The sequence below is a fragment of the Sphaerodactylus townsendi genome, linkage group LG01, assembly GCF_021028975.2.
Source record: "Sphaerodactylus townsendi isolate TG3544 linkage group LG01, MPM_Stown_v2.3, whole genome shotgun sequence".
Taxonomy (NCBI): Eukaryota; Metazoa; Chordata; class Lepidosauria; order Squamata; family Sphaerodactylidae; genus Sphaerodactylus; species Sphaerodactylus townsendi.
This window is the reverse complement of record NC_059425.1, coordinates 89646665-89666677: the sequence shown is the minus strand read 5'-3', so window position 1 is coordinate 89666677 and position 20013 is coordinate 89646665. Positions and strand designations below refer to the sequence as shown.

General features: G+C 42.3%; 1 protein-coding gene across 1 annotated transcript; it reads left to right on the top strand.

Moving 5' to 3' along the window:
- The first annotated feature begins 934 nt into the window (after nt 1–934).
- On the top strand, nt 935–10307 carry LOC125427561 (sulfotransferase 6B1-like). The gene is made up of 7 exons (XM_048487127.1): nt 935–1165; nt 2588–2721; nt 3739–3828; nt 6213–6339; nt 7186–7280; nt 7482–7638; nt 9666–10307. The coding sequence occupies exons 1-7, from the start codon at nt 964–966 to the stop codon at nt 9794–9796; spliced, it is 936 nt and encodes a 311-aa protein (XP_048343084.1). The 5' UTR covers nt 935–963; the 3' UTR covers nt 9797–10307.
- The last annotated feature ends 9706 nt before the right edge of the window (nt 10308–20013 follow it).

Here is a 20013-nt window from a genome sequence, read left to right as displayed (position 1 = left end):
GCATCATTGTCAGTTTGCAATTTCCTTAAAAATTTTTTTGTGGGGGAGGGAAGCTATCCCCCATGTTTAATTTTTAAGGTAAAAATTTATTTTGGGGCTTTGCTCCTTGTGGATTTTTTTGATTTACATGAATTGCATGACCAATATTGGAAATTATATGACAAGCAGGGGATGTGTAAGATGTGTTGGAGGAAGAAATCCCATCCTTTCCCCCATTCCCTTGTTGGGCCTCCCACTCATTAGCCAGCTTATCTGGCTAAAATAGGTTTGCGTCCATTTGAGTGGCTCACATTGAAGCATGGGTAGTGGTAGTGGTTCCCACTTTTCCTGGTGAACAGTAACTATGGTCCTTTCCAGCTAAACACTGGCACCACCTACCTGGCTCTGGCAACAGATTCCCCCCTCCCTTTTGTTGCCTCAAAAAGGCAGCTGAAATTTTGCAACATAGTTCTGTGAGATGTTGTTTTTTCAAACCATATATGGATTTCATTCCTCCTTTTCCTTTTGGATTCTTGTGCAAATCTGGGGGTTGACCAGGTTTGTCCAAACATCTCCCTACTCCATATATGCATATCAGTTCAATCTTAGATACAGGATTGCCATGGTGAATTCAAATGCAATGTCTTCTGTGTTATATTTTGAAACCAAATAGGTGTCTTGGCTAAACAAGTATTAAATTCTTTTGTTTCCTCTCCTTTTCAGTCTGATCCTCTCAAAGTAAAGTTGATGAGATTATTTTAAATTACCCTGAATAAGTGTTCTTTGTTTTTAGCTATATCCCTGTGTGTGTGTGTGTGTGTGTGTGTGTGTGTGTGTGTGTGTATGTGTGTGTGTGTGAAAGAGAGAGAGAGAGAGTGTCAGGTGTTCTTTCTCATGCTCACTAACCTTATTAAAAGGCGACCTAGAGCCATACCCACAGTTCTTTTCATTCAGAGTGAAGAGAAGGCATAGAGGACAAAAAAAATGTCAAAGCACAGGAAGAAGTTTATTGCCTTTGTAGAAAAAATAATGGCTGAAAGTGAAAAGATAACACCAGAAGAACTGATGTTTACCTATAAGGGGATTTTGTATCCAGCTACTGTTTGCAGCCCAGAAGTCTTCAAAGCTCTTGAGTCCTTTGAAGCAAGAAGTGATGATGTGATTCTAGCAGGATACCCCAAATCCGGTAAATATCTTTTGTTTCATGTGAATGTTCTAAATAATTCTAAATACTACAGATGAAATGGATCAACTCAGTGGTAGAACGCACATGTCACAGGGACAATTCTTCCACTTTAAAGGAATAAGAAAATCTAAGTAATCAGTTAGACATAAGAATGTAAGAAAGAGCCTGCTGGATCAGACCAGATTCCATCTAGTCCAGCACTATGCTACTCGCAGTGGCCCACCAGGGAGCTCACATGCAGGATGTGAAAGCAATGGCCTTCGGCTGCTGCTGCTCCCAAGCAACTGGTCTGCTAAGGCATTTGCAATCTCAGATCAAGGAGGATCAAGATTGGTAGCCAGACATCGAATTCTCCTCCATAAATCTGTCCAAGCCCTTTTTAAAGCTATCCAGGTAAGTGGCCGTCACCATCTCCTGTGGTAGCATAATGACTGTGGAAGGTCTTTATGGAATTGTGAAGGGTCCTACCAGCATCTGAAATAACTTGTGTGACAACCACATAATGAAGAGAGGATGCTCTTAGCAGTTGCTAGGAGTGATCTGATATGGCTGTTTTCAATTTTTTTCATTTTACTCGTTGTCATTGATTTCAGCTCCTGCCCCCCATGCTCATTGTTGTCATTGATTATTCTGTTTTTTCCCCTTTTGAGTGGTAGTGATGAACCCCATCAGTGCAGTAGGGAAGAGTTATGGGAGAAGATTGCCATGTGAGGTAACCATATACTGAACATATTAAATCCAATTTTTCTTAAATTCAAGGTGATTTTCAACATGACAGACAATCCACAGTACGTTGAAATCCTGATGGTAAAATGTTTTTAAAAGCACAATAGAAAGGGTTTTTCTTGACAGCATAATTTACAAAAATGCCATTTAGGTGCAACAATTAGCTTTTTGATTGCCACTTCTAGGCTTTTTTTAAAATTTTCCTTGGTTTTATATTTGCATGGCTGGCCTGGAGATTGTCCCTGGTTGCCTCCTCCAGTACTTGCCTGGAATTTTCCCCCGGCTTTCAAGACTGGCATGGAGATTTATGAATAATGTTAATCTTTGGATGAAAAAAATCCTGTGGACATCCTCCCCCTTCCCCTTCTCAGTTGTTTACATACTACCATTTTTTCCATAATTATCATAAACCAGCACTTCCTAAACCATACATCAATAGGTGAGTTCCTGACTAAGCACATTTTGACTTACCCTAACACAAAAGAGAAAGTGACAGTGCTTACAGGATCTTTACTGGCATGTGGATTCATCATCCAGGGAGAAGTGTTAGCCTCTGGTAGCATTTATAGATCTGCTACCATTTGTGATGTTTTGTACCAAAGTGTATTATTTTAAAAGTTTTTTGAATTATTACTTCAGTGTTCCTTGGCATACATGCTTATAGCCTTCTAATTGAAACCATCTATCTATCTTCAGGTACAAATTGGGTTGGCCAGATTTTAACTGACTTGGTAGATGCAGCTGCAAAAAGTAATGGAGACACAAATAGTGCAGATGATGAATTTGAAGAATTTCCATACCTTGAAGTTGGAGATCCTGAGAAATATCAGGTGAACATTGAAACCATGCAGAGAAGGTCTAAATAATTTCAGTGAATTTCCTTTGCTTAAAATTTCCATGAGTAATTGTGTGAAACACAGACATATCAATTTGAATTAGTCAATTCAATTCAATTCAAAAACCTTTAATGGCATAAGTACACAAAATAGAGCAGATATTCAGGATAAGTTTAGGCAAAATACTAAAACTCATAAAAAGGGCTGTATGAGATTCACCCGTCCCAAGGGAGATGATCTGCCAGCAAGATAAATACGACATGATCCCATAAACTGGACTTTATGGCACTCTACATGCTAAGAAGTGTTTATAACTACTCTTCGTGTATTGTTTACAAGATAGTAATAAATAAAAGGTTTTACACTGCAAATTTTATTCTACATTTTTTAATACCCATGAGGTTCTAATTGCCCCAATAAGACAAACATACAAGAACCAAGCATCAAACAGTTGCTCCCGAGAAATGTTCCAGATGTGTAAACTGATGCCCAGGAAACACACACACACACTTAGTGTTTATTTACGTAGATATTTATACCTCACTTCCTTTCCCAGTGGGAACCTAAAGCAGCTTACAGCATTGTTTTTGCCTCCTCTATTTTCTCCTCAGAGGTAGGTTAGTGTGGAGGAGAGTGACTGGACCAAGGTCACCTACTGATCTTCAATGGCAGAGTGGGGATTTAAGCCTGAGTCTCCCAACCCTAGTCTAACAAAACTGCCCCACCAAACATGGTTTAAGAAAATAAAATAAAATAATTCAAGTGGCCATTCATAGGACCTTCAACAGCACATAATTTTCTTGATTGTGTGCATAAGAGTAATTAGGTTGATTTTTAAAATCTGTTATATTAGCCTTTCTGTTTTGAATAGCCTTCAAATGATGTTTGCCTTGATAGAAATTATCTGCTATGTAAGCAGTTCTTCTAACAGTTAATCATTGTTACAATAGTACTGATGTATCATTAAACTGTTGTTTAAGTTTTCTTTTTTTACCATTCTTTTTATTAAAGAGGATGGCAAATTTACCTTCCAGAAGAGTTATGTTCACTCACCTTATTCCACGTAATCTACCCACATCTATCCTCAAGAACAAGACCAAGGTGAGGATTCCAATGCCGAAGTCACTGTAAAAGATAGACTGAAGCTTTGAGCTTCTACTGCAATAGACTTCTAACTGTGCATACAGACTTCTAACTGTAGCTTTATTGTTCCAAAATGGAGGAAATGTGTACTACTTGCGCAATTCATTTCCCATTCCCTGCATTTCCATTACATTTCCATTACATTTCCATTACATAAAAACAGAAAGGTATAAGCTGCCTTTTCAGGAGGTGTCAACAGTTTATGGGGGAACAAGAAGCAAAAGCATTTGCATTGCTCAGCTTGGATCCAACTAGTATCTCCACAGGCAGAAGGTTTTCCACCTGCAGAGGAAAACTTTTTCATTTCTCTCTACTCCATTGGCAGCCTAAAATGTCCTCATGCTAGATGCTAGCGGCTAGCCTGTTTTCTGCATTGCTGCCTCATTAAAATGATATTTTATATTTCATACTGTATCCTAGATTGAGAGTTCTGTGTGCTTTCCAGTACATACAGCAAATTTCAGTGAAGGAAGCAGTCATGAAGGGAGTCCCTCTGTCAATGCTGGAACTTCAATTCCATCCAAGATCTCTGCACTGGATGAGTTTCAGATACTCTGTTTGCCAGTTCACATGTTATTGCCATTTCCAATCACAGCACCTTGAGATCATCAAAATTTTCACTATATAAGTTTTCAAGAATTCAAACTGGATTCATCAGATATGGATTGGTAACAGAATCTAATTATTGTGCATAACCATGATATTTGTCTCTACACAAATGGACACAAATCAGACATTAAGATGAAAAGGTTCAGAAACTAGTGGGGCACTATTTCAGTGGACTCTGGCTCAAGAAGTTTACCCTGCAATCAATTTGTTGGTTTCGTAGGTTGAACAAAGGGGTTATAGCCCCACACTCCCACTTGCTTTGGCTTTGGGCTGCCACCCATGTAGTCTCAGAAGGATGGAGTTTGAACACACTTGGTTCCTCCTTCTCTCACTAGCTACCTTCCCATGCAACCTGGGAGTAGCTGGGAAACTTCACTGACTTCCTTTTTTGAAGGCAGCATTACATTTTGTGCAGCAACACAGAGCACTTCTGGATTATTTTTAACAAAATAATTCATATGGAGCAACAGAATGTACAACAGTCAGCTTGCATGGCTTTTATTTAAAGTGTTTTTGAAGTTGCGTCAAACAAAATATCTTATATTATTGTGCACTTGGAAAATATAGTGGCGATACAAGTGGGCAACAACCAATAATATTAGTGCCTCTGCTTGTTCAATGGCTGTTGTATGGACAAAACTCCTGTGTGAGATCCTACTATGCATTATCTGCTAAGAAAGTAGAGTGGGAAAAATTGGCATAAAGTAGGGAAAAGTTTGCATAAAAGTGGAAGAGAACAACAGATTACATTTTTAATTGAAGAGAATAGATTAATATGCATGTGTAGGATCTTCATGCACACATCTCAATCAACATGAAGTGCTAGACTAATGAACTGACATTTCACACTCATTGATTTGTGAAACATTCCCAACATCACCATTATGGGAAACCCACTCTTGCGGAAGCAGCCCTGGTATGTCATTGTAATTGTCAGGTCTTGAAACTGAAGTCAATAAATGGACTCTGGATGCTGAATCAGAAGTGTGTATTGGTAACAGTTAATACCTGACTTTCAGAAAGTCAGTTCTGCCAGGCTAGGAAAATATAGTTGCCTTTATCCTCTCAGAGTTCCGACCATAAATCTCCCCACCCTGATTCCCATGGAATGTGAAAATAACAAAACAGAAAGAAGGATGTTTGGGAGTTGAGCATCTCAAGGCCAGCACAGTGATAGTTCTCAGTCACCCCCTCCCACTGGGAAGGCACCAGCGTTGCTTCATATTGGCTACAGTTGCTAGCATCAAAGGAAAGCAAAAAAGAGAAAGATCCACTAACATATCAGAAGGTGAAGTCAGATTCCCCCACCCCACAGCCAGGTGTGAGTCCTTGCACCTAGGCCAGTACTTTGATGGCAGGAGAGAGCTCATCCTGACAGTAATTAACAGAATTTATGAAGACCCAGACCACACTGTAGTCTTCTCCCTTTGAATCTTTTTCATCCTCACCTCTATGTCAAAATCCATCCACCCCAAATAATTTTCTGGGGGGATTTTGTGCATATTTTGATAAACAGATTTACAGTTAATACTGAGTAGCTAAGAAAAGACAACATCAGAGATTTGAAATCTGGTTGATAGTTATGTGATTAAGAATAAAGGGAAATAATTAAATTTTTGCAGATGTAGAAGATCAGATTATTAATCCTGTACTCATTTTGTGGCAGTAATTTACTGCTTTAGTTTTGTCTTCATAATCTCTTGAAATATTTACATGTATATTTTTAACTTTAGATACTGCTGCTCATTCGAAATCCAAAAGATGTAGCTACATCTTTTTACCACTTTTCCAATGGATTGTCTCCACTTCCTTCTTATAACTCTTGGGATGATTACTTCAAAGCTTTCATGAGTGGACAAAGTATGCTTTACTTTTTAAAAAATTAACAGTGAAGTTCTAAGATGAGTTACAGCCATGGAAGTCTATGTGCTTAGAAGGGTCTAACACTGTTTAGGACTAGCTTGGTGCCTTAAATGAATGAAATTGGTTCATGAATACTAGTGCCACAAAAAGGCACTGAGTACCATGAAGTACTATTTTTGATCAGTCTGAAAGCTTGAATGACATAACTTGGTCAAAGCTATCACTTTACTTACCTTATTAGTAACAGATATTCCTCAATAAGATAGACAGACAGACACCTCTTCAGTTATGCAGCTGACAGTTGGCTCTAGAAAAACTGCTTTAAAGTATCATTTCAAATTCAACTAAAATATCAACAATACTGCTTTTACTAATTTAATTTTAGTTCATTACTGTGTTTTATTGTTTGCAATCAGAGCATTGAAGAAATATATTGAAACAAATTAAAAATGAAGTACAACAGATTAAATGCCATCTCTCTAAATATTCAAGAATGACATTAGTGTATCAGGGACTAAGACAATTATACCTATATCAGCTGCTTATTTCAGATTCTTTTAAAGCAATCAAATTTGCCCCTTGACTTGGGTGATCCTGTTCTTATTTCATCAAAGTGGGGAACATCTCTGGTCAAGTTTGAAATTTTTCTCACATTGAAGAAGGCCTGGTTAGTCTCTGAGAAGGTGGAAATAGCAGGGGTGGAATGCATAAGGAATTGGAAGGGGTTGAGTTGCAGTTCCCTCTTCACAGAAATACATTATACTTTATTAGGAAACCCCATTACATTCCAATTGCAAAAGAATACTCTAATCCTCAATGCTATTTCCTTTTGGATACTTCCAGTGCCCTGGGGCTCTTATTTTGACTATGTCTTTGAATGGAACAAATATGCTGACAATGAAAATATCATGACAATCACTTATGAGGAACTGAAGGAGGTAAGTGTAATGTTGTGTGGGAGACACATTCCAATTTTGTAAAGATTTGCTATGGAACTGTGAAAACGAGTTCATGTAAGCACTGATTTAAGATGGTGCAAGTGGACTCGTATCTGTTCTGCTGCAGCCCAACATGGCTGCACTCTGACATGAAACTCACATAGTTTTAGCAGTCTTTCCCCTTTTCTTTTGTCATTTCAGAATAGAGCTTCGGGAGTGAAATGCATAAGTGAATTTTTTGAGCTGAACCTAACTGAGCAAGCGATTCAAGAAGTTGTAGACAAAAGTAGTTTCCAAGCTATGAAAGAAAATTCCCAGAAAACCCACGGTGAATTTGGAAAAGTCCTTTTCCGCAAAGGTAACCTTTCAAAGAGCTCCAAAGTCAAAAAAGTTTGAAAAATAACTGCTCATCTAAACACAGGATGACTCTTATGATCATTCATGATCACCCTTCCTCCCCCCGCCTCCAAACAATTTTAACACATTTACGTCCATTGATCTATGACCTGCCAATTTTCATGCAGGTTGGTATAGTTTATAGATCAGTTTGTATATGATACGATCCAGACCATAAATTCTTACATCTGCTCAGACATGCATCCTGATTCACACTATGTAAGGGGAGGTCTTGCATAAGTGATTGCATATTCCCTCTGGTCTGTGGGTCTGCTACTTCTGTTGAAACAAATAGGGCAGCTATTTGGAGTATGCAGCTCCAGTATCCATGGACAGTGGCATATTTGCCTAGGGGACATGGGGTACCCCATGTCCCCGGGCACCCCCTAGTGGGGGCAAAAATTTCAGGTTTGTTTGTGTGTTTTTTGTGTTTTTTAGTGTTTTTTCAGTTTTCAGTCTGCAGGGGGTGCAGTTTTTAGGTTAGCATCACCAAAATTTGAGAGATTTTTCAGGAGATTCTCCTAATAATACCACCCAAGTTAGGTGAGGTTTGGTTCAGGGGGTCCAAAGTTACGGACTTCCCAAAGGGGTGCCCCATCCCCCATTGTTTCCAATGGAAGCTAATAGGAGATGTGGGATACACCTTTGAGTGTCCATAACTTTGGACCCCCTTAACCAAACGTCACCAAGCCTGGGTGGTATCATCAGGAGAGTCTCCTAAAGATACCCTGAAATTTTTGTTGCTGCTAGCTTAATAATTGCATCCCTGACAGCAGGCACACTCCAAATTTCCCCAGATTCTCCTTTTCAATCCACCCACTTTGCCATGGACTTAAAGGGAGAATGTGAGGTCCCCAGTTTAAACATTAAAAGTGATGCTGTTTCAAGGTGGGGGAGAATCCACCCCAAAACAGCATCACTTTTAATGTTGTTTTAACTGAGATTCTCCCTTTAAGGTGGATTTAAAAGAAGAATCTGAACTCCCTAGTTTAAACGCCATTGAAAGTGGTACTGTTTGGGGGTGGATTCCACTGGAGGTGTTTTGTGAGAGATGATGCTGACATTTGTTTGGTAAATGTTTTGCTGGGGGTGATTTGTGAGAGATTTACATGCTTAACACCCACTTGCAACTGGCTTGGAGCTGTTTCTCAGGCTAACAACCTACCTCATAGGGTTGGTGTGGGGACAAAATTAGGAAACAGAGTTGGTGGGGAGAGAGCCATGTATGTTTTGCTGGGGGTGGGAGGTGTTTTGTGAGCTGGTGCAAAAAATAATTGTTTGGTCATGGTGAAGGAGGGTGGCTGCTCATATGGGGGGGCAAACTCAGGTTTTGTCCCCAGGCTCCAGTTTGCTGAGATATGCCTCTGTTCATGGATACTAAGAAGAAGAAGAGTTTGGATTTATACCCCGCCTTTCTCTTCTGTAAGGAGACTTAAGGCAGCCTACAAACTCTTTTCCTTTCAGCTCCCCACAAGGTAGGTGAGAGTTCTGAAATACTGTGACTAGCCCAAGGTCACCCAAGAGAGTTCTGAAATACTGTGACTAGCCCAAGGTCACCCAAAAGAATGTAGGAGTGGGGAAACTAATCTGGTTCACCAGATACGAGTCTTCTGCTCATGTGGAGAAGTGGGGAATCAAATCTGGTTCTCCAGAGAAGAGTTCATTTACTGCTAAACACTACACCATGCTGGCTCTGAATGCTAATGAAGAGATTGAATGGCATCATAGTAGCTGTAGATGAAATCAGCCACAACTGGCCTATTCCATTAGTAATTTCTTTCCATTTTGTACCATAGTATTATAACTTCTTTTTCTCTCATTTTTTGAAAAATAGTCTAGAATCATATGATTTTATTTTATAAAAGTAGTTGTAGTAGCAATGGTGATATATCATTGTAATTCTGCGATCAGATACACCTGGAACTACAGTAGAGATAGATCAAAATGTATTGAGAATATTATGGATAATGACACAGATATTCTGTTCAGGTGGAGTAAGTGACTGGAAGAGCCTTTTCAATGAAGATCACAATCGGGAAATGGATACAACATTTGAAGAACGTTTAGGGGGGACTAAATTAGGAGAAAAAATAAAGTATGAGGTGTATTGCAAGTCCTGAAAAGTTCATGAGAACATAACTTCTCCCAGCTTCTCCTGCTTAGCTCCTGAAATGTCAGATTTGCATTCCAGCAAACTGAACAATGGCTCAGTCCAGTATTTCAATTATGGAGAAAAGTTTAGATGGGATCTTAATAAAATCTATCAGCCATAACAGCGGTGTCAACCTTCGCCTTTGTTTCTAATTCTAATTATCTACACCTAGGGTTGTCAATGATGGCTTGTGTTATTCTTGGAGAATTAGAGATAGAACCTTGGAAGGGTGGGGTTTGGGGATGGGAAAGAGCTTAGTAGGGTATTATGGCATACAGCTCACCCTCCAAAGCGGTGGTATATTCCTTGTGTAAATATGTATGTAATAGAACATTCTGTTCCATGCCTATTATCTGTGTGATTTACTTTGGTCCTTTTGGGTGGGACTCTTGCTTTCAGTTCACAGTTCTTGCTTGTTAGCCACAGCTGATGGTTGTTAAGAACTGCCTTTCTTGCAAATAAAACGCTTCTGTTACGGACTAGCTTGAATCTGCTGAATGGTCCTGAGAATGTGTGCTTGACTATTCTAAACTAGGGATACACTGCATAAAGGGGATACCACAACAGCAGCCATTTTCTCCTTGGGAACTAACCTCTGTCTTCTGCAGATCAGTTGCAAACGGGGGAGATCTCCAGGCCTTACCTGGAGGTTGGTAATCCTAGATATCCCAGCTCTCTGCTTAAAGAGTATTATTCAACTTATTCCTATAATTATTCTTATAATTCTGGAAAAATTGTGATCACAGTTCATGAGAACAGATACACAATAATGAAGAAGGTCCTAACATCTGTCAAATTCAGAAGGCAGCTTTGCTGGGATCCGCACAAATGCTACACTGATACATTGCAACTTCCTAGGCCTCTCGGTGAGGCTTGAATTGTAATGAAAGACCAACAACCAGCTAAAGCTCTGGCAGCTTTATTGTGAAATCTACAACAACAACAACAACAACAACAACAACAACAAAGGAAGCCACAGCTGTAAATTTGCATGAAATGAGCAAGGCTATTAAAGAGAGGATGTTTTAGAGGTCATTGATTCATAAGTCAGAACGGACTTGATGGCACATAATGCACATGGACAGGCCTTCAAGTCTTGCCACCCTTACCCTCCCCAATTCCCCAAAGTGTAAAATCAGGCTCTTTGGGGAAGGCCAAACCTATCAGAGGAGGGGCAGGTCTACTTATGGTCTTTGGCAAAGCCAAGCATAACACAGCTCCAAGTTTTCAAGTGACCGTGGGGTGTGTGTGTGTTTGTAGAAGTAGCTGTCCTCTTTCCATCTGGGCTGTTCCAAGTCTTAAAGCATATCAGCACAGCACAAGGCAGGAGAGCAGGAATGAGGGTCATTAATGGTCACCAGCCCCAAAACTCTTCTCCCACTATGTATTTTAGAATGTGTCCTGAGCTCCCCAATGTCTTGTATGCCCAAATCCTACTTCAGCCACTATCAACAAGTGGTCCTTGAAAGAGGTGGGGTGGGGGGGGGGGGGGGGAAGACAAGCAATTGAAAGGTCCTGCAGGTGGAAGAGCAGAGGCCAGGGGAAGAAGGGAAATTAGGGAGGCCCAGGAAGGTTACCTGGGGATTAATGTCTCCCATTGCATAGAACTTGACATCTTTCAACATCTCTTCCAAAACCTTTAGTTCCCCCTACTGTTCACTTGCATAGGCCCCTTCTCCACAACAAATGTGTAACGGGTTCAGTCAGGATAAAGTAACCTGTTTTCCTGTTTTCGCATTCACATGACTCCATGCAGGCAGTAATTGGAGCCCACAGAAACAATCTGGGTTGATGTTGCTCCTTCGCATAGAGACATGTCTCTCTTTTTATTTACTTCCCACTGATGCGTAGTTATGCAAGCATTCACAAATTAACCCCCACAGCCATGCTGATTTCTCATGAAATGACCTGTGTAGCTATGCAGATATAAGTTGCAATTTTTTTTTAAAAAAAGGAAACAGGTGAATAAAGCGCCTCCTGTCTGACCGTTCCCTTGCGAGTGGATGCAACCTGGGATTTTTGAAAAGACTTGCTGGTTGGACAATTCTCAAAAAACCTGGTCTGGGGGAAATAACACAGGGCAGACTCATTTTAGGAAGATCTGTGTGAATCCCCCCCCCCCCATGGGTTTTTTACCAGCTACACCTGTGTTTATTGGCCCATGCGGAACTGCAGTCTCTCCTGACTAACAGCTGCAGCTTCCGTCTCATCAAAGGTTGCAACTCCCCACTGGGGCCTGGGGTCTCCCTCTCCCTCTCCCTTTCCCTACACCTCCTAGCAGCAGCTTAATTGGGGGAACAGAGCATGACCTGCAGAATGAGCCATCTCTATTGTGCTATTGAGCCTCCCCCATCACCTACTGCCACCATTTGTCTGCCCACTGCCCAGGGCACCTGCCCCCCTTGACCCCAGGATTCAGCCCTGGTGTGCCCTACATGCTTTGCTTCCTCATTGGGCTTTCAGTATACTATATCAATGCAACCAATAGTTCTCTTGGCCCTTGCTAAACATTCTTTCTTTAAAGGTTTTACCCACTATAATCTGGTTAAAACAGGCATGAACATGTTTAGTTTGTGTCTCTCATTTTTGACTCCCACAGACCAGCCTCAGTACTGAACTGTTTTTTTTTTCTACTCAGAAAGGCTGCATCATCACACTGCAGAAGAGGAAGCTGAATTACTTGATAAAACACATGTACAGCCTCTTAATGCAGAGCTCAAAAGACATGCCTGTGTTGTTGGTTGTTTAAATGTTTTCCTAGCCAAGCAAGATCTGTTTGTGTATATGTGGCTTTCACATGGCTGGGAGAATGTGTAAAAGTTAACCAAAAGGCTTTCATATTATATATGGCATTTTGCCCTTAAACTTGTTGTGCAAACTTCTACTACTTAATTCAGCTTTGCATGAGCTGATGTTTTAAAGCTTTATTCACAGGAAAAGAAAGACTAGTACAGTCTGCAAAAGACTAGGCTATAATTTTTTTCCATGTCTGCTAATGTTTTATCTGCAGGGAGTTTTTACAAGGGGGACATTTAAAACTTTACATTTCTCACCTGAAGTTTGCAGTGTATCAAGAGAAATAACATCTTTGTAAGAATCAATCTAACAGATCAAAATATTACTCCGAATATTTGTTATGCATATGGTCAAACCATAAAATTAGCGACAACACCCTGTGCGATGGGAAAGTATCCAGAAGTCCTACACCAAACTTTATTTGTGTCTTATGCATAACAGAAGATCCAGCCAGCATATTAGCATCCTAACCAAAGGGTAGGGGGGAGACCCCTTTCTAAAAGACAGGCAAAGATGGCTCTTGCTCATTCATGCACACAAGCACTCACTCACTCACTCACACTCTGAAACCATGGAACCTCCTGAGACTGTACTTATATGTGACAATTAGGAATTATTTTTACTGGACCAACTCACTTCAATTATTGTCGAAGGCTTTCACAGTCAGATTCAACTGGTTGTGGTGGGTTTTCTGGGCTGTGTGGCCATGGTCTTGTGGATCTTGTCCTAATGTTTCACCTGCATCTGTGGCTGGCATCTTCAGAGGTGTATCACAGAGGGAAGTCCACCAGATCATGGCCACACAGCCTGGAAAACCCACCACAACCAGTTACTTCAATTATGTTTGTATCTGAAACGTCTATATTTTATTGAAATACAGCCAAAAGTAAACCAGTTCTTTAAACAGTATTTACAGGACTGGTTTACTGCATGAAAGGGTCCAACTTAACTTTGGCTACAATTACCTTAAAAGTGGATTAATTCCAGGATCCAGACATGGGACAAGGGAATTAAATTACCCAGACTGGGAAGGAACAACTGGCAAGGTTTTCACAGGAGGTGGTACAATCAATTCTACCACCTCATTTTTTTTATGTCTGGATCAAGTCTGAAGTCCATTCTAGTCAGTAAGTACCGGGACTTATTTTCAAGTACATATGCTTATATGTTATATTCAAAAGTGTAACATACATCCAGACTTGGAAAATTGTTGCCTTTTTGTTAGTTTGTCTGAAACCCATTAATTAAATAACCAAGACTGATTGTTTTGTCAGTAGTTTCTGTTCAACCACAAAATGAATGGAGTAAATTTGTAGGCACAGCTATTGTGTTTGTTATGCATGAAGAACTGAAGAAATGAGGTTTAAATGAAATGCATATTGATTTCCACTTGTTTCTATGTATGATTCTTAGAGTTGCCAGCTAGGGTTGGCCAGATTCCAGGTGGTGGCTGAAGATCTCCTAGGAGTACAATTAATGTCCAAGATCAGTTTACCTGGAGAAAATGCCCCTTTGGAAGGTGGACTCTATGGCATTATACCATATTGAACAGCCTCCCCTCCTCAAACCCCACCCACCTCAGACTTCACCTCCCCCCAAATCCCTAGGTACTTCCCAACTTGTAGCTAGCAACCCCTGGAGAGGAGCCTGAAGAGGACAAGGTTAGAAGAGAGGTAAAACCTCAGCAAAGTGTAATATCATCGAGTCCACCCTCCAAAGTAACCATTTTCTCCAGAGGAATTCATAACTGCCCTGTGGTGTTTAGTTGAAATTCCAGGAGATCTCCAGGCCGCACTTGGAAATAGGCAATTTGCCTGTAAGTGAAATGGCCTCTTCATAGCCTCATTGTAGGAAGACAAGGGAGGTAAGCCCAACCTTCAAAGTTATAAAGCCTTCCTCCTCAGTGAAAATCCTACTAGCACACCAATCCTACTAACCTGTTTTGCTGCTTCTTCCTGTTTCCAACAGCAAGGCTTCTGTGTTAATTGGTACGGTAGACTTTCTAATTTGATCAACAAGGGAAGTGTTTATGCCGCTGCACCCCCATGGGACCGTTCACACAGAGGGTCCCGCTGGGCGCACCTCCTGCGGCGCTGCCTTCGCACAGGCTGAACCACTCCAAAACACTGCTTACCTCTCGTCTCCTTCAGTCATGTTGTGGAGGCCAGGGGACACGCGCCCCCAGGCCAGAGCAACGATCCTGGAGTCGGAGGCTAGGAGGTGTGTCTCCTGGCCTCCACAACGCAATGGGAGAAGATGGGAGGTAAGCAGGAAGGTTCTATTTGAACTGCTGTGGCTGCTTCCTCTGCACACACTCTCCCAAACCTAGCATAAGTGCCAAATGCACCAGTATGGTCCTGTGTCAGTTTCATATGCCAATTCACCTCCTGCCTTGGATTGGGCTGCCCATGTGTCTATTACCAGCTCTGTGCTGTCATGTATTTTCACATATATTGAGAGCTACATCAACTTTGGGCTTTAATGGCTACCCTGAACAGTTCAGAATCAGGATTTCAGAAAGCACTCTTAATCATCATTACTACTGAAGCATTTCATTTATCACTTGACATTTGTGCCCTAAACTTTTTATTCCAGAATATCAGTTTTCAATGCCCTCTCATCATTTGACATGGTTGCTTAAAAAAAGTGCTTCTCATCTGAAAGCCTTATTAATCTTAGTGGTGTGTGCATGATGCCGAAGATTTGCTGGTGAGTCCATCATAGAAAGGTTAAAAAATCATTCTGGTCCAGCTCAAAAACTACAGAAAAAAACAATTGGATGTTTGTGTTTCTAACAGTGGCCAAACCACTGGTTTATTTTAGCTCTCTGTCAAGACAACTCAGCAGCAGGGATATAATGTACTTACACAATATGTGCAAAAGGGCAAGGAGATTATGTGATAGTTCCCTGTTTAAATCCCGGAATTTTTGAGATGGGTGATAGGCAGCAAACCTAGGCTCACCAGGTCTCATCTTTGGACCTTTAAGATTATCCTTAGAATCAGTGTTCAGTGCTTGCTAAACACAGATATCTCAATAGCTAGGTTTCAAGGCTGGGGTTTATCAATTAAATGCTATGATTGTGAACAGGCCTGAATCTTGGGATGAAACAGGTACATGCAACTTTCCTCCTGTGTATACATTCCTTTCAGAGGTTTCATTATGTTTGTCATTTCATGCCTTAATTTTTGGGTTATTATTTTTCTTTTCATTTCCATTCCATGGGAGCATAGTTTTGGCTACAGCTCCATTATTTTCTGTTCCAGTTGGATGACATTTTTCAGCAAAGTACATCTCAGCCAAGGAGTTCTCAGTTTTGTAATCAACTGAAGGCAAAACACATTTCCAGATGTTATCATATTTGATGTTCATTCTCAGGCACACCCAACAGATCACCCCTTTCATATTGCAAAGAGATACAGAAAGAGCTCACAAAAGCAGAGAAGATGGTGAGCCGCTGTTTCTTATGTGACTCAGGGAAATCTCCTGTGAGGCTCCCCTATCCTCAGCCTTCTACTGCCCTGCAACCAAAGAGGGTGTATGGTCCAACAGCCTTACAATTGGGAAGGAGAGAGGCTCCCATCATCCAGGTCCTTTTCCTCCCCAAGATTGGTTCTGCTCCCCTTCCCTCCCCTCTCCTGACCTTAGTCTGTTCCTGCCTCTTCCCACTGCTGCTTGTATCCCTGCCCTGCTCCTTCCCCTTGCTGCTGCTCAAGGCTGCCTTATAGCTTCTCCCATGCTGGCCTTCCCAAGTAGGATTGCCAGCTATAGGTTTGGAAATATCTAGAGATTTTGGGAATGGAGCCGATGGAGGATGGGATTTGGAGAGGGGAGCATCTTCAGTGGTGAGCAAAGCCATTGAGTCTATCTTCCAAAATGGCCATTTGTATTTTTTAGGGCTTTGTATGTGGGAATGGCTCTGCTGTTTTTTTTTTTCTGAGCTGTTCTTGGGTTGTTGTTTTTTGTATGGGGGGGGCGGGCTTCCTACACTTCTTATATTTTTTTGGGGGGGAAACCCTTGTCTTCTTCTGGTCTGGGATTGGGTAGGGGTGGGGAAGATAGGTCATAAATCCTTGCAAGGCCTGAGGAACTGATTGTATTCTCCTATTCTGCTGCATGGCTGCTGCATTGTATTCTTCATTGATTTTAGAGGCTTTTTGTATTTGTTCCTCTTGTGTGGGAGCCTCTGGGTTTTTTAACAGGTATGTCATTTGGTTTTGTGTGTTTTCTCACCCTGTTTCAAAGGCCGTCTCCACATGGAGGCGGAAGCGGCTGGGTCGGCGCATGTCGTGCCGACCCGACGATGCTGGGACCGTCTGCATGGACGGTCCCAGACAGAGCCGGGACGACGGTGCCGCAGAGCGCCGTCGCCCGGCCGACCCGGCATATCCCCAGGCCTTTGGCACATTGCCGAGGCCTGAGAACACGCCCCCCCGGCCCTGCACGCCTGCTCCAGCATCGCAGGGCAGGGGGGGGCGTGTCCTCAGGCCTCGGCGACGCGCCGGAGGCCTGGGAACAAGGTAAGTGCAGGGAGGGAGTGGGGGGGGAGGCGCCTTGAAGCTGCTGCCGTACGAACGGCAGCGGCTTCAAGCCGGTGTTCCCGGGAAAGTGCACTTCCCAGCGCACTCCGGAAACGCCGGCTTGGCGCCGGTCGGGCGGCGCGAGGGCGGCACGGCTGCAATGGCGGCCTGGGGACAGCGGCCTGGGGACGGCGTTTTTGCCGTCCCCAGGCCACCATATTCCACCCGTGTGGAAATGGCCAAAGGTTTTTTATCTCTGAGTTTAAGGGTCGTGGTGTGTGTGTGTGTGCAGGATGAGTCAGGACAAATGTCAGTTACTTTAACTTTTTTAAAAAAGTTACTTTTCCAGGCTGGTTTTTCCTCCATTAAAAACATAGTGGCCTGGGAAAATGTTTGGCTGAAATTACATTTAATGGGAGATCTTTACAGGGCTCTGGGGATTATTTTTCAAGCTAGAGGCACTAAATTTACAGAACTCCTAAGTTTGGTGAAATTGGGGTCAGTGGGTCCAATTTTATGGACCCCCAAAGGGGATGCCCCTTCTTCTAAAGTAAGAATTGAAAACTAAATTGGATAGATGGGGCACCTTCTTTGAAGGTCCATAAAATTGGACCCCCTGATTCTAACTTCATCAAACTTGAGAGTTGTTCTAAGGTCAATCACCTACAGCTGTGCAACAAATGTGGTGCCTCTTTGTTGAAAAACAGTCCCCCCAGAGCCCACCAAAATTTCCTATAGACTCTAATAGAGCTGAATATTTTCAGGTATTTGGGGGGAAAGCTGATAACCCCAATTTACAGTTATTGGTATTAGCTTTTTTCAGATTTCCCAAAGATTTTTGGGTCCAAAAGTCTAAATCCAAAAAATATCAAAAAAAGATTCTCACCCTACATATGGGTATCTATAGCAGGGGGATTTCAAGTATGTCATCCTTATGTTTACTATTAACTCGGGAATAATCAGAAGATTTCTTGTTCCCCGCCCCTATGTACAAGCTTTGCCAAATGGAGAAAAGCATTCATGAAAGTGGGCAGGAGTGTTTGTACATCTGAGGTATGAGAACATTTGCAGAGTACATATCAAAAATTTAAGACAACCAATCCCAAATTTGCAGGATTGACTGATGTTAAAGAGGAAAACAAAAACAGCATTGCTTACCATAACTGCTTGTTCATCTAGTGGTCCTCTGTACAGGCACACGTGGGATCTGCTTGTGCAGGCCAGCCGTAGATCATTTTAGTTAGCCTTTTAAAAGCTACCCTCCTGCCGTCACAAGCCTAGGCTAGCTGCTCTTCCACCCAGGATAATGTGACCAGGTGGGAGGGGCACACTCCCCCCTCCATATTTTCCTTCACTGTCAAGGAAAGGGCAGGTCCATACTCCCTGACAGACAGAGGCGTATCTAGGAAAACTGGAGCCCGGGGACCTGAGTTTGGCACCCCCCCATGGGCCAATCACACAAACCCTTCCCCACCGCGTCCAAGCAATGATTTTTTGCACCAGTTCACAAAACACCTCCCACCCCCAGCAAAAACATACATGGCTCTCTCCCCACCAACTCTCTTTTCTAATTTTGTCCTCACACCAACCCTATGAGGTAAGTTGTTAGCCTGAGAAACAGCTCCAAGCCAGTGCAAATGGGTATTAAGCATGCAAATTTCTCACAAATCACCCCCAGCAAAACATTACCAAACAAATGTCAGCATCATCTCTCACAAACCTCCAGTGGAATCCACCCCCAAACAGCATCACTTTCAATGGTGTTTAAACTAGGGAACAAGCTATCTCAACTTGAAACGATAAAGCAAAGTAAAACTAAAACCCTCTAAGACAGTGATGGCGAACCTTTTCTAGACTGGAATTTGCCCAGAATTGCAACCCCAAAACCCCACTTGCACTTATAGCATAGAAGTGCTGCAACATGGCGGGAATTTAACCTTGCTGTGAATACTGAGGTTTTAGTTTAGAAAAGGTGGTTGGCTCCGAGGCATGCGTTACTAGGGAGTAAGCTTGGTGGTAGTTGGTGGCTTTGCTTTGAAGCAGCTATGCAACTCTTCCAATGGGTGAATCATGACCCTAGGAGGGTTTACTCAGAAGCAAGCCCCATTGCCAGCAACTGAGCTTACTCCCAGGTAAAGGATCGTGCTTTAATTCTTCGCATGAAAATCAGTGGGGTTTAACAGTACTTCCCCAAAACAGTGCTTCCCCAAAACTAAGTCCTAGGTTTACTGTTAATAATCGAGCCCAGTGGCCCAGGCCAGCCTAGGTGTGTGGGGTGTGGGGTGCGATGGAGTGGGGGGGGGCAACTCTGTTTGCACGTGCCAACAAAGAGGGCTCTGAGTGTCACCTCTGGCACCCGTGCCATAGGTTTGCCACCACTGCTCTAAGACTAGATAGTCATCCAAAAACAAATTCCTAGTCCCAATCAGAAAGCTCAGCTAACAACTCTGTAAGAACACGATCAGTCCATGTGGTGGCAAAAAGAGATCTGGAGTGAGGGAGTGTTCCCCGCCCACCTGGTCATGTGATCCTGTGGAAGCCCAGGCTTGTGATGGGAGGTAGGGAGGGGAGCACTCATCTAGTAACTAGAAGCTCTTAAAAAGCCAACGAAAATGCTCTGCGGCTTGCCGCACAAGTGAAATCCCCAGTGGTGGGATTCAAATAGTTTAACAACTGGTTCTGGTGGTGGGATTAAAATAATTTAACAACTGGTTGTTTACAAGCATCATTTTAACAACTGGTTCTGCCAAAGTGGTGCAAACCTGCTGAATCCCACCACTGGAAATCCCCCATGGGACTGCACAGAGGCCATGATGATGAACAGTTGTTCCTGAGAGAGAATGAGAAGAATGGAAGGTGAAGGCAAATA

What these genes read in the sequence shown, in the direction of transcription:
- LOC125427561 (XM_048487127.1), top strand. Translation starts at nt 964, where the DNA reads ATGTCAAAGCACAGGAAGAAGTTTATTGCCTTTGTAGAAAAAATAATG. An exon ending in AGCAGGATACCCCAAATCCG is followed by an intron (nt 1,166 to 2,587) that starts GTAAATATCTTT and finishes ATCTATCTTCAG; the next exon opens with GTACAAATTGGGTTGGCCAG. An exon ending in TCCTCAAGAACAAGACCAAG is followed by an intron (nt 3,829 to 6,212) that starts GTGAGGATTCCA and finishes TTTTAACTTTAG; the next exon opens with ATACTGCTGCTCATTCGAAA.